General features: G+C 38.6%; 1 protein-coding gene across 5 annotated transcripts in view; it reads right to left on the reverse strand.

Moving 5' to 3' along the window:
• The window catches only part of ltbp3 (latent transforming growth factor beta binding protein 3), a 74,212-nt gene that overhangs the window by 12,458 nt on the left and 46,202 nt on the right, over window positions 1–15,552 (reverse strand). For 4 of the 5 annotated variants that reach the window (XM_047379368.1, XM_047379365.1, XM_047379369.1 and 1 more), the window contains 7 exons: window positions 14,654–14,773; window positions 14,291–14,419; window positions 13,870–14,040; window positions 13,675–13,755; window positions 13,320–13,448; window positions 13,099–13,236; window positions 12,868–13,008 (listed from right to left, as the gene is read on the reverse strand). In XM_047379368.1, the coding sequence (XP_047235324.1) occupies window positions 12,868–13,008; window positions 13,099–13,236; window positions 13,320–13,448; window positions 13,675–13,755; window positions 13,870–14,040; window positions 14,291–14,419; window positions 14,654–14,773 (909 nt within the window). Of the gene's footprint in view, window positions 1–3,907; window positions 4,052–4,184; window positions 4,279–12,867; window positions 13,009–13,098; window positions 13,237–13,319; window positions 13,449–13,674; window positions 13,756–13,869; window positions 14,041–14,290; window positions 14,420–14,653; window positions 14,774–15,552 lie in introns of those variants that run through there. The other variant, XM_047379370.1, reaches the window with a different exon arrangement.

A 15,552-nucleotide genomic window follows, 5' to 3' on the forward strand; every position in this document is an offset into this window, starting at 1 on the left:
GCGAAGCATTACACAGGTGGTCTGCAGATGTTTGTGATGCCTCTTTCATCCGTCAAGTTTAAAGGGCTGGCTGGACCACATCACTAAGATGTAATCAGAAATATGCAGAATTAGAAGATGATGCTCACAAAATATGACAATTAGTTATACCCCTCAAACATTAATCGCATCTGTGATATTATCCTTGCCTGCATACAGTAGTCATGTTCTGGTGGTGTGTAGGAAGCAACACTGATTGACAATCAATTTCACAGCTGTTATGTAAATGGAAAAGACAACAGGGGGAAATCTTTGGCGATTAGCAAGACACACTCAATAAAGGAGTGGTTCTGCAGGTGGGGACCATAGACCACTTCTCAGTACCTATGCTTTCTGGCTGATGTTTTGGTCACTTTTGAATGTTGGTGGTGCTTTCACACTCGTGGTAGCATGAGACGGACTCTACAACCCACACAAGTGGCTCAGGTTGTGCAGCTCATCCAGGATGGCACATCAATGCGAGCCGTGGCAAGAAGGCTATATCCGCCTTTGTGCAAGGAGGAACAGGAGGAGCACTGCCAGAGCCCTGCAAAATGACCTCCAGCAGGCCGATTCCATGAGGATGGTATGAAGGCCCGACGTCCACAAATGGGGGTTGCAGGACGCTTGGCATTTGCCAGAGAACATCAGGATTGGCAGATTCGCCACTGGTGCCCTGTGGTCTTCACAGATGAAAGCAGGTTCACACTAAGTACATGTGACAGACGTAACAGAGTCTGGAGACACCGTGGAGAGCGATCTGCTGCCTGCAACATCCTTCAGCATGACCGGTTTGGCAGTGGGTCAGTAGTGGTGTGGGGTGGCATTTCTTTGGATGGCCGCATGGCCTGACTGCCATTAGGTACCGAAATGAGATCCTCACACCCCTTGTGAGACCATATAGGTCTAGGGTCAAGAAAAGAGCTGCCAAAATCTCTGCCGACCCCACACACCCTGCACATAAACTGTTTAGAGTTTTACCTTCAGGCCGCCGCTACAGAGCACTGTTTACTAAAACCAGACGCCACAGAGACAGTTTCTTCCCCCAGGCTGTTTCTCTGATGAACATTCAATAGAGTACAGAACAACAGCATACAGATGTTGCAAATGCACCTTTTCTATTAGATATGTGTATATTGTACATTGTAAATTTGTATATTCTGTAATGCAAAAACAGAACAAAAGAGCAAAGTGTACCGGAGGCAAATTCCTTGTTTGTATGCACGAACTTGGCAATAAAGCTGATTCTGATATACTGGTGTGGTTGGCCCTGGGTTCCTCCTAATGCAGGACAATGCTAGACCTCATGTGGCTGGAGTGTGTCAGCAGTTCCTGCAAGATGAAGACATTGAAGCTATGGACTGGCCCGCCCGTTCCCCAGACCTGAATCTGATTGAGCACATCTGGGACATCATGTCTTGCTCCATCCACCAACGTCACGTTGCACCACAGACTGTCCAGGAGTTGGTGGATGCTTTAGTCCAGGTCTGGGAGGAGATCCCTCAGGAGACCATCCACCGTCTCATCAGGAGCATGTCCAGGCGTTGTAGGGAGGTCATACAGGCAGGTGGAGGCCACACACAATACTGAGCCTCATTTTGACTTGTTTTAAGGACATTACATCAAACTTTGGATCAGCCTGTAGTGTGTTTTTCCACTTTAATTTTGTGTGTGACTCCAAATCCAGGCCTCCATTGGTTAATAAATTTGATTTCCATTGATGATTTTGTTGTCAGCACATTCAACTTTGTACAGAACAAAGTATTCAATGAGAATATTTCTTTCTTTCAGATCTAGGATGTGTTATTTGACTGTTCCCTTTATTTTTTTTGAGCAGTGTATTGAGCCAGATCAAAAGTTTGGACACACCTTCTCATTCAATGAGTTGTCTTTATTTTCATATCAAGAGTGTGTGGAGCAGTAATCAAAGCAAAAAGGTGGCTACTTTGAAGAACCTAGAATATAAGACATATTTTCATTTGTTTCACACTTTTTTGTTCAGTATATAATTCCACATGTGTTCATAGTTTTGATGCCTTCAGTGTGAAGCTACAATATTCATAGTCATGAAAATAAAGAAAACTCTTTGAATGAGAAGTTGTCCAAACGTTTGGTCTGTACTGTAACTAAATGACATGTAAGAGATATGATGTAAAAATGTACAGCCTATATAGATAACAAAATCTTAAGACTTTTTATGACTCTTTAAGACCAGGGAGAAACGTATATCCAATGTTTTTTGAAAAAGTCAATGCCAAGCGTCCTGCACGGTGTTGGGCTGTGAGCACAACCCCCATTTGTGGACGTCGGGCCCTCATACCATCCTCATGGAGTCGGTTTCTAACCGTTTGTGCAGACACATGCACATTTGTGGTCTGCTGGAGGTCATTTTGCAGGGCTCTGGCAGTGCTCCTCCTGTTCCTCCTTGCACAAAGGCAGAGGTAGCGGTCCTGCTGCTGGGTTGTTGCCCTCCTACAGCGGCCTCCACGTCTCCTGTTGTACTGGCCTGTCTTCTGGTAGCGCCTCCAGGCTCTGGACACTACGCTGACAGACACAGCAAACCTTCTTGCCACAGTTCACATTGATGTGCCATCCTGGATGAGCTGCACTACCTGAACCACTTGTGTGGGTTGTAGAGTCCGTCTCATGCTACCACGAGTGTGAAAGCACCACCAACATTCAAAAGTGACCAAAACATCAGCCAGAAAGCATAGGTACTGAGAAGTGGTCTATGGTCCCCACCTGCAGAACCACTCCTTTATTGAGTGTGTCTTGCTAATCACCAAAGATTTCCCCCTGTTGTCTATTCCATTTGTACAACAGCATGAGAAATTGATTGTCAATCAGTGTTGCTTCCTACACAACACCAGAACATGACTACTGTATGCAGGCAAGGATAATATCATAGATGCGATTAATGTTTGAGGGGTTTAACTAATTGTCATATTTTGTGAGCACCATCTTCTAATTCTGCATATTTCTGATTACATCCTAGTGATGTGGTCCAGCCAGCCCTTTAAACTTGACGGATGAAAGAGGCATCACAAACATCTGCAGACCACCTGTGTGATGCTTCGCTCACCATCCAGAAAGACAAACCACAGATCTCCTTGCAGCGTCCTTGCGAGAGATTTAGCCACACCGCCAGAGACTTTCTGTTCAGAAAGAAATCTGCCTTTTTGTTCTGTTGAAGAGGTTTTTCCAGGAACCGGTCACTCAGGTTGACCCTGCGTCGCCGTTGTAAATACTTGTACATAGTTTCATTTTATGCCTTTTGTGTCTTGTAATCTTGATTTGTTTGAATGTTGTTTTTTTTCCACATTCTGTTTAAAATGCTATTTGTAATTTTCAAAATAAACTGTTTAGAAATTTAAATGAAGTTGATGTATTGTTGGGTAAAATGGAAATAAAATGCATTGGTGACAAAAACAATTTAGAAATTTATTAGAACAGCTTAAAACTTTAAGAAACTATCTGAAGAAAACATATTTATTTATTTCTTATATAGCACCTTATTTCGGTACCATTCTTTCTAAGATGGAAAACAGTCTGTCCATTCTCTGTGCCCTCATGTCCTCCCTGATCAACTCCATCATCTCCATCATCTCTGTCCCTCTTTCTTTTCTGACACCTTCCTGCTGGCTCACTGTCTTCCTTCTCCATCTGGTTGCCCACCGCTCCGCTTGGCCCTGGAGTGTCCTCAGGGATGGAGGCAATTAGGACAGGAGGTGTTGTGTAAGGCCTCTGTCCCACCATCTCATCCATAAGGACAAACCATGGCCAAGTAGCAGCAGTGGGATTTTCACTGACTCCCTCTCCTGACCCTGGATACTAACAATCCTAAAGTTAGAAGGAAGAAAAAAAGAGTTGACTAAACAGAAACCAATAAGACATTTAGAAATATTTGTTTTATTTGTGTGTGACATGAGAACTTCTGAACAAACTTTATATTTCCTTTTCATATTGTCCCCCTTTTTTTTGGGCCTGCAAGGGCGTGACCTTCTCCTGTTGGACCATCTTCTCCAGAATTGTCCTAAACAAGCAAAAGGAAAGAGGGAAAAACAAAAGAACTATGTTAATCACTGGATGGATATTTATGAAAGTTAGAAAGATAGGAGTTTTTGAAACTGGATAGAAACTGACTGCAAAGAATGTTGTTATTGTACCTCCAAGCCACGGTGGCTGAGTTTTTAGCTCCAGTAAAAAGGTGGTGGTTCTCATCCCTGAGCTTAATAAACTGGCCCGTCTGCTCCTTTGTACCTAAACAATAAAAACAAAAAAACCCGTCTTGCTTAATATCAGTGTAAAAAAAGTCTTTTTTAATTTTACATTTGTCTTAATTTGCAGAACATATTAAAATATTTCTATGCAAATGCCTAAAACAAGCTCTTTCAAACTTTTCACTTCTTTACTGAGATTTGCTTGCATTTGAAAGTGTATTTCTCTTCAGCTGTACCTGGAATCACGAATTATAATGCTAGCTGAATTATAAATATACTTTTAAAAACACATATAGGACATTTCTTCATCAAAAATGAATATTTAAAAGCTTATTTATTCTCAATCACACTCTCCAGTGATACGGTAGGATTACATAAAAGTGTCCATTTATTCAGGTTAACTTTAACATCACCTGTAATGTCAAATCGACTTACATGAACAAATGACACAATACATAAAAATAATAATAACACAAACTGTTAGAAATCACTTGTGTTTAATGTTCACTGTGATGACTGTCAGCAGGAGCTCAGTGCCGATAGTCCGGTCAGATCTCTACCGGGTCTAGCTCGCCCCACCGCCGGTAGGGCTGGCGAGGCAAACAGGCAGTTACTACGGTGGGAGCGGAAAACTCCGAACACGTCGGAGCACGTTTGAAATTAAGCGATGTCTTGATAAATCAAGCATATTTTTCACGTCTACACAGTTATATTCCCGCACTAAAAACATTGTAAAAGTTCATTTGTGTCACAGAAAGTGTAATTTTTCACAGTTTACTCACAGCTTTTGCCACTGTGGTCCACCATGGCTGCCCCTGTTTGACCAAACCGCTTTGACCCGCAATGAATCATGGGAAAAGATGGACCGTGAAGGATACACACAACTCATCCTTCAAATCGGGCAAAAGAAGGACACATTTGTTGGCAGCATCTGACAGACCTTACGCGCCGTGCTGTGATGTAATCAGCCCACAAGTACAGACTTGGAAGGATCCAGCCCCTAAATTGGGACACACCCTTGGCCTGCACATGGATCCTCCTCCTTCCTGTATATTGATCAATAGAAGAGGAGCTGGAGAGAAGAAGGCAGCCCTCCTCATTTGCATAATGAAGCAGATATGCATACGGTAAAGGAAAAAGAGACGAGGAAATGTAAAAAGAACAAAGGCATGTGTAAGGAAAAGGAAAAAGAAAATATATACATTTCTTGATGAAAACGCATGTGTAAGGAAAAGGAAAATATATAAATTTCTTGATGAAAACGCATGTGTAAGGAAAAGGAAAAAGAAAATATATACATTTCTTGATGAAAACACATGTGTAAGGAAAAGGAAAAAGAAAATATATACATTTCTTGATGAAAACACATGTGTAAGGAAAAGGAAAATATATAAATTTCTTGATGAAAACGCATGTGTAAGGAAAAGGAAAAAGAAAATATATACATTTCTTGATGAAAACGCATGTGTAAGGAAAAGGAAAATATATAAATTTCTTGATGAAAACGCATGTGTAAGGAAAAGGAAAAACAAAATATATACATTTCTTGATGAAAACGCATGTGTAAGGAAAAGGAAAAACAAAATATTTACATTTCTTGATGAAAACGCATGTGTAAGGAAAAGGAAAAAGAAAATATTTACATTTCTTGATGAAAACACATGTGTAAGGAAAAGGAAAATATTTACATTTCTTGATGAAAACACATGTGTAAGGAAAAGGAAAATATTTACATTTCTTGATGAAAACGCATGTGTAAGGAAAAGGAAAAAGAAAATATAAATATTTCTGCTTTTATTTTTTATTTTGTCATGATCGGTCCTCCATAAAATATGCTTGTTTATCCCTGAGCTAATTGTTAAGGCTGGTGTGCGAGAGGCATCTTTCAGTCTGCTTTCTTGTTTTAAAGGGTGGCGCTAGAAGTTAGAGAAATATAACACTAAAACAGGTTGAAATAAAAATGATTAGTTGGTCGCTGATTAGATTCATAAGCAGTTTTTCCTGCTGTGATACTTGACTGGTTTAGATAAAAGTCTAGAGTAAATAATGTTTTTGAATCACATGTTTCTGTTGTTTTTTGGCTCTGTGAAGCATTCTGCTTATGGATGATTGCACAATCTTGCAGCTGGTCTTTAGTAAAAAAAAAAGAAGCACTGATATCTATGAGGTTAAACAGAGAGTTTGGTTCCAGCATAATTTGCTCCAATAAAACATCTGCAAAAGCCAGATTGTTCTGTTTCTAAACAAATTATGGGGTTGAAGTGTCCTTGTTTTTGTTAGCACAGCTTCACTTCTTAGAAGTGTGATGTCAATAAAAAAAAATACACAATAAGGGTCTACAGCATATTTACAAGGAAGGCTTATCTTTTCTAAGGGAATTACAAAAACTGTTTGAATTTTAAACTATTTGTCTGTAATAGATTTAAGTAACAAGCTCATGACAAAATCACATGTCAAGTTCATTAGTGTTACCTTGCCTTATCACTCTAATCAAAGTCACTTTTATCTTTGTTGTAGTAGTAACAAGTATAGCATAGCTGCCCATCTTTCATATTCTGAAAACATAAATATCTGTGCTTGGATTTTCTCCTTACTACTTGTTTATGATAATGGAAAGCAACTACCATGTAAAAAACACCACTGAACATTTTCCCTTAGTATATGTTATTTCAAATAGGGCTATCGACTTCAAATTCACACCAAACGCTACTAACAAGCCAGTTAATCCATAAATGTTGGTCAATTAATCAAGCTACGTGTAATACAGTGGAATGAGACACGGAATAAGAATGAAACAAATCAATAACATAAGGAGCAAAAAGGCATATAAGCTAAGAAATTAGCAGAAATCTCTCAATATAATTGCAATCCTACACCCTACCATTAGGATCAGCTGGTTTTATCCTTAAGGTTAGTCTGTAAAAGAGTAGCTTACAGGAAGCATCTCAAGTTGGGTAACCAACCAAGGAGCTCTCTCAGTACTTTTGCAACCTTGTTGCTGCAAAACATGCCGATCCAAGTGGTTCAAGACATATTAATAAACTTCTGTTACAGACAGAACCTCTGTAGCCAGAAGAAAAAAGAACATAATTTTACCATGAACTAGCTATGATTAGGTTTTCCTTACAAGATTTACATCAGAGTCAAAAACACAATCAGGAAAGGTAAGGTAAATTGATTTATATAGCGTTTTCAGTAACGAGACACTCAAAGCGCTGTACATACAATTACAATACATAAGGCTAAAACTGAAGGATGACTCGCAAAGAGCTTCAGAAAGACGTGGAATTGGCAATTTTCAATGAAAGCGCTAAATAATGCACATAACCACAGCACAGGACTTCACTGACGAAGACAAAGCATGTGATTTTTTTAATGCTGGATAACATTTGGGCAAATTAACGAGATAAAAGAAAAATATAATAAGGCCATATGAGGCCAAAAATCTTATTGAAAGAAATTGCACACACCATGTTTAGAGCAGAAATTGCCAAGGCCATCACTGCAAAATCACCAAAGGTTTGAGGTGAAAACATATAGTGTGTGGCAGATTTTCAGCATGTGGTCTGACATAGTTCATATAACTGAAGGAAGGATGAAAGGATAAATTTACTCAGGTGTCCGTGATAAGAATCTGAAAACAAAATGATAGTGGATAAGAAAAGAAATGATGCTAAAATGACCCAATCAGTCATTGGGCTTGAATCCAAGTGAAAATCTATGGAAATAACTGAAGATCAGAAGAGTCCTTGAGAACCTTCAAGATTTAAAGACAGGTTTTGCAGAAGAATATATCAAAAGCACACCTCAGCAATGCTTTCGACTCGCTTCTCCATACAGGAGATGTATTACGGTTGCAGTTGCAAAAAGAGGCTTTTAAGTATTTTAAGTATTAAATACATTTTTTAATTATGTTGAATGCCTATTCCCTGTGCCATTCCACTGCATTACAGGAAAATTTGATTTATAGACTTATTCGGTTTGATTTCTTTGTATGTGTGAACTACTTGGGTCGTATTTGGAGACAATTTTATGTACATAGCCTCGTTAGAAGTATGCTTACTGAGAAAAACAAGGACTTGATCAATATTTATCTTCTCTGCTGTACTCCAGTAGAGCAAAGTTCCACTTTACCTGGCCGAGTAATATCAGGCATTTGTGTTCCAACCAAAAGCTTGTGACCCTATGTGGGCCTATGATGAAGAATAAACAGCACCTCTTTCACTGACATCACATCCGACCACATTACTGCATCAATACAGCTACTGTCCAAAACTGGAGGTTGATGTCTTATTTCAGAAAAGGTGCAGAGTTAGTTGGAGACCTTCAGTTTTAGCTGTTTGTCACAACTAAGCCATATTTATATCCTCTGTGCAAACATCACAGTCTCAGGTTTCAGGTAATTATATGTAGCCCAACTGTGCCATAATCATCTGCAGACTGTGCCTGTAAACAAGCATGGGCTCAGCTTGGTTTTGCACCTTCTGCTACTGCAATAGCTACAAAGTTATGACAAACTGAATTAACGTCTTGCCATTATATGGCAGAAACCAGGTATAGTTTCCAGCCAGATTGTATCAACGGATCCTTTAACTTAGACCAGTCCATCAGTACTGACCAATGGGTTGTTAGTTACCCGTCTGAACAAGGGGTTTCATGCTCCAGTATGCTGAGGCAAATGGCAACATCTGTTAGTGGTTGCAAATGCTTTCCATTGTCAACTGAAGAAGGACGCTGTACCTTGACACAACCCTATCTGCCAATAGACTAAGGTCCGTCAACCTCATTGGATTCGTTTTCCCAGGGACTATACTTGTGGAATCTATCCAAAGTTTCTAGCAGAAGTGTGGAAATCTTTCCATCCATGGAAAAATCTTTCCCGCCGACAGTAAAAGTCTCCATTCAAATTTTTGTGATTGATGAATGGCTGATCAGAGAGAACTTCAAGAATATAATAACAAATAAAACCATTAACTCAAGTACATGAGTAAAATAAAATGTATATATTTGAGGTCATCTAATTTATTTATTAATAATCGGCATACTGACTATCATTGCTGGAATTTACTTGAAGTTGGTAATTTTCAAAAAGTGTTGCTCAACTAGCCAAGGATACCAGGAGCTAAGCAACGTATTTTGGAGATATTTAAGATAAAGAAAATTTACAGTATTAGGAGTATTGTTGTAAGGATGTGAATACCTTTGCTACTCATTTTCTCTTATAATTTACTGGACTAAGAGAACAAACAAGAGGAAGATTTTCACATTTTGTGAAACTGCACTAAAGAAATTAAAAAGATGCAGGCGCGGCACTGATGGTGTAGGGGTTAAGCGCGCGACCACATATAGAGGCTAGGGTCTTCAAAGCGGCCGTCCCGGGTTTGAGTCCCGGACCCGGCGACATTTGCCGAATATCTCCCACTCTCTCTACCCCTCTTTCCTGTCTGCCTACTGTTAAAAAAATAAAAATAAAGGCCACTAGTGCCGAAAAAATATCTTTGAAAAGATGTAACTGCTGTTTTGTGTGTGAGTTCAAGTAATTGTTTTTCTTATGAAGTTATGTTGATATCTTTCGCACCATTTGCTTTCTATCAACAGGAGCGAAGACATGAATGTGTTGTTGATTCAGAGAACAAAATTGTGCACTAGTATTTAAGAATCTGAAGAGGTGTAACTGTTGTTTTGTATATGTACAAGACAGAAAATAATCTACAATAATACAACTACTATAACTTTTTTCTCTGTGACATCAAAGTTATTGATGAGGCTGTGGATACTTTCCTATTCAGAACTCCTAAACTGCTCTGATCAGCTGGCTGTACTTTTGTGAGGAGTTTTACTTTTAGGGTGGAGCTTGCTTTGCTTTACATGTCTAAGTAGTGGTGTACTCCCAGCATCCAAGTCAAATTTATACCTTTTCTGCATTATCATTCCAAAACCAAATCTAACCTAAAGCCATAAAATCAGCCTTATTAAAGTTCAAAACATTAAATTTTTGGCAAAGGTTTGGGTGGAGGACAAACAGTACTATCTGTGGTAAACAAAGAACCACAAAACATACCTACCCTGCAGAAAAACACCATAGTAAGGATTTTGAAACAAGTGAAAGTGCCCTCTTTTCTATAACATCATTGGGTGGAAAAAGGTTGATTTTTCACACTTTCAGCAGACAGATAGCATCTCTTCCAATCACAAGCACATAGGCAAGTACTGTGGGTATAGCATTAGTTTTTGGCCTGTTAGTTGCAACAATATTGCTTTACATCAAGTAATTTATAGGCTACATCTGTACAGCTGTCCTAAATTTCAGCCTCAGTTTTAATCAGATTTTATATATTTTATTATTATTATTACTTATATATATATATATATATATATATATACACACATACATACATACACACACACATGTATGTATGTATGTATGTATGTATGTATGTATATATTGTTATTAGTATATTTAGAGCAAAACTGCACAGAATTGTAAATTGCAATCATCACAAAATCAGTGTGTGCAATGGCTAAGGACTGCTTGGGCACATTATTTGGAAGGGCTATTATATTTTAAGTGTTATATATTTACTCTCTGTATAGCAATGATACCACCCTTAATTCCCATATCTGATGTATAGTTTTAGTGTCTGAGATGCTAAAGGTCACAGGGAGTGGTTGGAAAGGAAAGAAAGGAAAGAGTCTGGAAAATAAACTTTAATCTTAATCGACATAAATTGGTGAAAATGTTTAAAAGATACTTGTTACTTTGATTGACAGCAACAAAATGCTGACAATTTGTCTTTTTTTTTCAGCTGAAGAAAATCAGTTTTGCTTCACACTGGCTGAATGTACTAATTTATTTTTATTTTGTTTATCAAGACATTGACTGGTTTCCTGTTTTTAAGACACACTGCTGTTTTAAAAGCTCACAGATAAAATATTCCCCAAATTTTCCATTTTATTGTTCCTACAGTTTTGGTTGATATCAATAACATTTCTTTATTTAAGACAGCAGCTTCTTTTTAAGCCACACAGCATCAACCCCTGGGCTCATAGGTCAGAGACTGTCTCTTTACTCCCTGGCACACTTGGGGGTGAATAAACTCATCAGCTGTGTAGTGATGGAGTCAGAGTCTAGATAGCAAACCCAAACTGACTGATTCAGTCAGTCAGTCACTTTCTATACTGCTTCTTCCATAGTGGGTCGTGGGGGAGTTGTTGCCTATCTCCAGCAGTCTATGGGTGGGAAGAAGCAGAGTACCTGGAGAGAACCCATGCATGGGGAGAACATGCAAATTCCATGCAGAAAGACCCCCAGCCGGAAGCCGAACCCAGGACCTTCCCTGCTGCAAGGCAACAGGCGCCACCCAATTTGAATATATTTTTGTTGTGAACTTATTTAGAGCAACTGACTCTTGTTAATGATGAGGTTTTACTTCAGATCAAACCAAACTAATTCTGATTAACATCTTGTTAGTAGATTATTGGAGTCAACTACCCATTTGTTCTTTGGAACACACTGTGAATAGATTACAGAACATTTGTTTAGGTCATCGGCTGCCAAGATAAGTATGGATCGGAAGCATTGCCAAATATGAAATCACCAAAAGTGCAAATTGTTGCACAGGATCCCATTTGTGCAAGCTGTCAGTCAGTTGTGTATGATGATTAGAGGGGACACTCAAAAAACTTTTCACATGAAAACACAAGCGATCATTATTTGCAACCAGTGGAGTGGCATCAATATTCAGCAGGATGGCTGATCAGAGTAAAGCAAGGTCGCTCACCTTTTTACCTTATCAGTTTCTAACGTTTATCTGTCATGGAACATGCTGTATTTAAAAATGTTTGAGTGGTCTGGAAATGATAGAGTTTGAGTCAGGGTCTATATCCTGTCGACTGTAAACACAGAGACTGCTGTTTTAGTAATGCGGTGCCAATCGCTACTATAAATGTACCCACTAAGAGGCAAATAAATTATTATTCTTTAGAGGATGCTAAAGACAACTGAAAATGTTTTAAATTGTGGTAATGCCCTACATCATGGCTGGAAGGCTAGAAAAAATATTTTGAATGGTTTTCTTTGTTTTAATTCAATTTAATTCACAACACACGTCATTTCAAAGCACTTTACAAAATAAAGTTTATTAAATCCAATCACACAGACAGATTCAAAGTCAATTACATACATTACAAAATTTATATTATAGCTCCAAAACAATTTAAATAAAAAAAAACTGAACTTGGCTGCTTTGTTTGATAACCAGGATCAATATATAATATATGTAATTGACTTGGAATCTGCTTGTATGATTGGATAGAAAATCTTTTGTAAAGTGTCTTGACAACATTTGCTGTGAATTAATGCTCTCTATATAAATTGAACTGAATTGAATAAAAAAAAGCATAATTGTCTAAAATCACTATCAGCAGGAGGATCAAAGGTTTGATAAAACTAGAGATTGGAATTAATTAATTTATAAGTACATATAATTTAGCTAATAATCATTCTATATTTTATGCAATAGTGAATGTTTGTTTAAACACAAATCTTTTTTGAACAATCTGCTGGGTATTTTGGAAAATATCAGTGTTTTCAAAGACAGGATGAGAGTCAACATAAAAAAGAACTTACCAGCCTGCTCCTCGAGAGTCACACAGCTGTTTCGGTCCATGGCCAGAGTCCAGGGCAGAGAACAAACACAGTAGTACGAACCCACTGTGTTCACACATAAGCCATTCTTACAGTTTCCTGGGTTGCCACACTCATTGATGTCTGCTCAACAAAAGCAGCAGAGTTTAAGATTATCCCTAAAGCAGCTGGATAAAAGGCAGTTCAAGCCATGGAAACGAAAAGCTTACTCACCTGCTACTGTTGGCATCACACACTTTTTTCTGCTGGAGTCGGGGATCCAGGGCCGGTCACAGATGCAATAAAAGCCCCCATCAGTGTTGACACATCGACCATTGGAGCAAAGAGACTCATCGTGGCATTCGTTTACATCTGAGAGAACATATGCACACATAAAAACAGGCATCGACCCTTCCAATTTTCCATTATTTCATGCTGCATATTGCAGCACTTACCAATGCACTCAAGAAGGTTGCTGTCATAGTAAAAGCCTTGTTGACAGTAGCACTCGTAACCTCGCAGAGTGTTTTCACAACGCCCCTTTTTGCAGATTTCTTCAGCAAACAGAGTGCACTCATCAATATCTGCAGAAAACAATGAGATTGCTGTTCAGTCCATAATGAGGCCTAAGCCCTTGACGCAGCGTCCCGGGTTCGAGTCCTGACCCCACAGAACAATGCTTCATTTTTTCCCCTTCTTTCCACCCCACTTCCTGTCTGCCTACTTTGAAAAAATAAAGGCCACTAGTGCCGCAAAAAAAAAAGAGTTTTCTGGGTTTGCATATTATAAGTGATGTTAAATGGAACTAACCATGGTAGGCAGGTAGACTGTACTGAAGTCTTTGTTCACTGTAGAAACCTTGTCCGTGTGGACAGAGGAAGTGGAACTCAGCTACATTGGGGGAAAAAAAATCAAAGCAAAACTTTTAATAGACATAAAACATATAGGTAATAAAAGAAAATGGTATTTCTTGTATTTGTGTTTCCTCAGTGGTGTCCAATGTACTTGAGTGGGAGACGGGGCAGGGGTAGATCTCGCAGTGATCCCCCCATCCCATTCCGATGGAGCAGCAGCACTCCTGTTTGGTGACATTGATGGCCAAAACGCTGTCACAGAACACTGTGTCATCAAGGTTCAGATAACACTCCTTCTTCTCGTCAGTCAGCATTCGAACCGCTGCAAGTACAAGCAACGTAAAGTTGAAACAGATTACTTCCTTTTACTTTAGCGGGCCTGTCCTTTTCTCCCAATGCATTTAGGTCTCTCTGCCTCATTTAATATCCATGAAATATTGCTAAACAATTTATCAAATGGGTTTCAGAATTCAGATTTGGAGGAAGTTGTTTGAGCACACATGGATGCAATGTTAAGCTTGTTAAGTGAAAATAGTTGTACATCTGAGCAAAAGAAATAAGAGAGGACCTACCTTCGCAGCTGCGTTTGTCCTCTGAGAGGACATAACCGTGATTGCAGACACATACGTATGAGCCCAGTCTGTTCTCACATGAGCCATACGGCTGGCAGAGATTCCTGTCTGCAGCACATTCGTCTATGTCTGAAAGGGAAATCACACAATCTGCTTTAAGTATTTGAGCTTCAATCCAGACTGTTGCAATATTTGCTAGAAAATTCCAGAAACGATGCACAAAAACACAGATCTCTAAAATTCAAAACTCAACAATGTATATCTATTATCTTTAATGTGTTATTTCCTCCTTAATAAATAAAGAACACATAAGGAAAAAATGAATAATCTGAACATTTAGATATTTTTAAAGAAGAGACTGACCTTGGCATTCCCTGCCTCTGACCAGTGTGTACCCCTTCTGGCACTCACAGTGGTATGACCCCATGCTGTTAATACATCGGCCCCTCAGACAGCTCGATGGCCTCTCACACTCATTAATGTCTGAAATGTAGCAGAGGAAATTTTTCATTTTTAAAATTAGAAGCTTTTTCATTGGGCAACTAGATCTCAACTCCTCTTTTTATTTCTCAGAGAAAAAGACTGAAGCACAAACAACATGAATCATACATCAAACATTGTATGTTTTATGCACAAATGTAGGAATGCTCATCAGTTATTTCTATTTTATTCTCAGGAATGGGATGCTCCTAGAAAGTATGTATACTTTTTTACTATACTTTTTTTTTACCAGAAATTTGTGTTGAGGAAAATGCTTACATATTGTTTGTACACATTGTTTGAACATCTTCTCAAAGATCAATACTAAGATATGGTACTGAATACAAAAAACAGAATAAAACACTTCAAAAGTGTCTCCTCTGGGAAAAATAGCGGTGCTTTAGTTTTAAAAGTTTATAGATAAGTTCACATCAGGTTTTTAATGCAGTTGGCATTCACCATGGTCCGGTGTCGGGTATTAAGCTAACGCAAGGTTTAATAAACTTATGGTTTCAAAACCACAAAAAACGTCTCATCACACTATTCCTACAGTTTAAAGTATTTTCATTGAGATGCCAAAGTAAATGTCACAGTGAATTAAAGTAATGTAACACTGCCCCTCCTCTACCTACTGCTGGTCACCTGGCTAAAAGGAGGCTGTTATACTTATTTTCCCACTAACTAGAAAGAAAAAGTAGGACATTTGAAAACATTTCCAGTCGAGAAAAAAAAAAAAAAGAGTCAAAATCACCTCTTAGCTTATATATAATATTCTCTTGGTA

This window comes from Girardinichthys multiradiatus, chromosome 11 (assembly GCF_021462225.1).
Source record: "Girardinichthys multiradiatus isolate DD_20200921_A chromosome 11, DD_fGirMul_XY1, whole genome shotgun sequence".
NCBI classification, from domain to species: Eukaryota; Metazoa; Chordata; class Actinopteri; order Cyprinodontiformes; family Goodeidae; genus Girardinichthys; species Girardinichthys multiradiatus.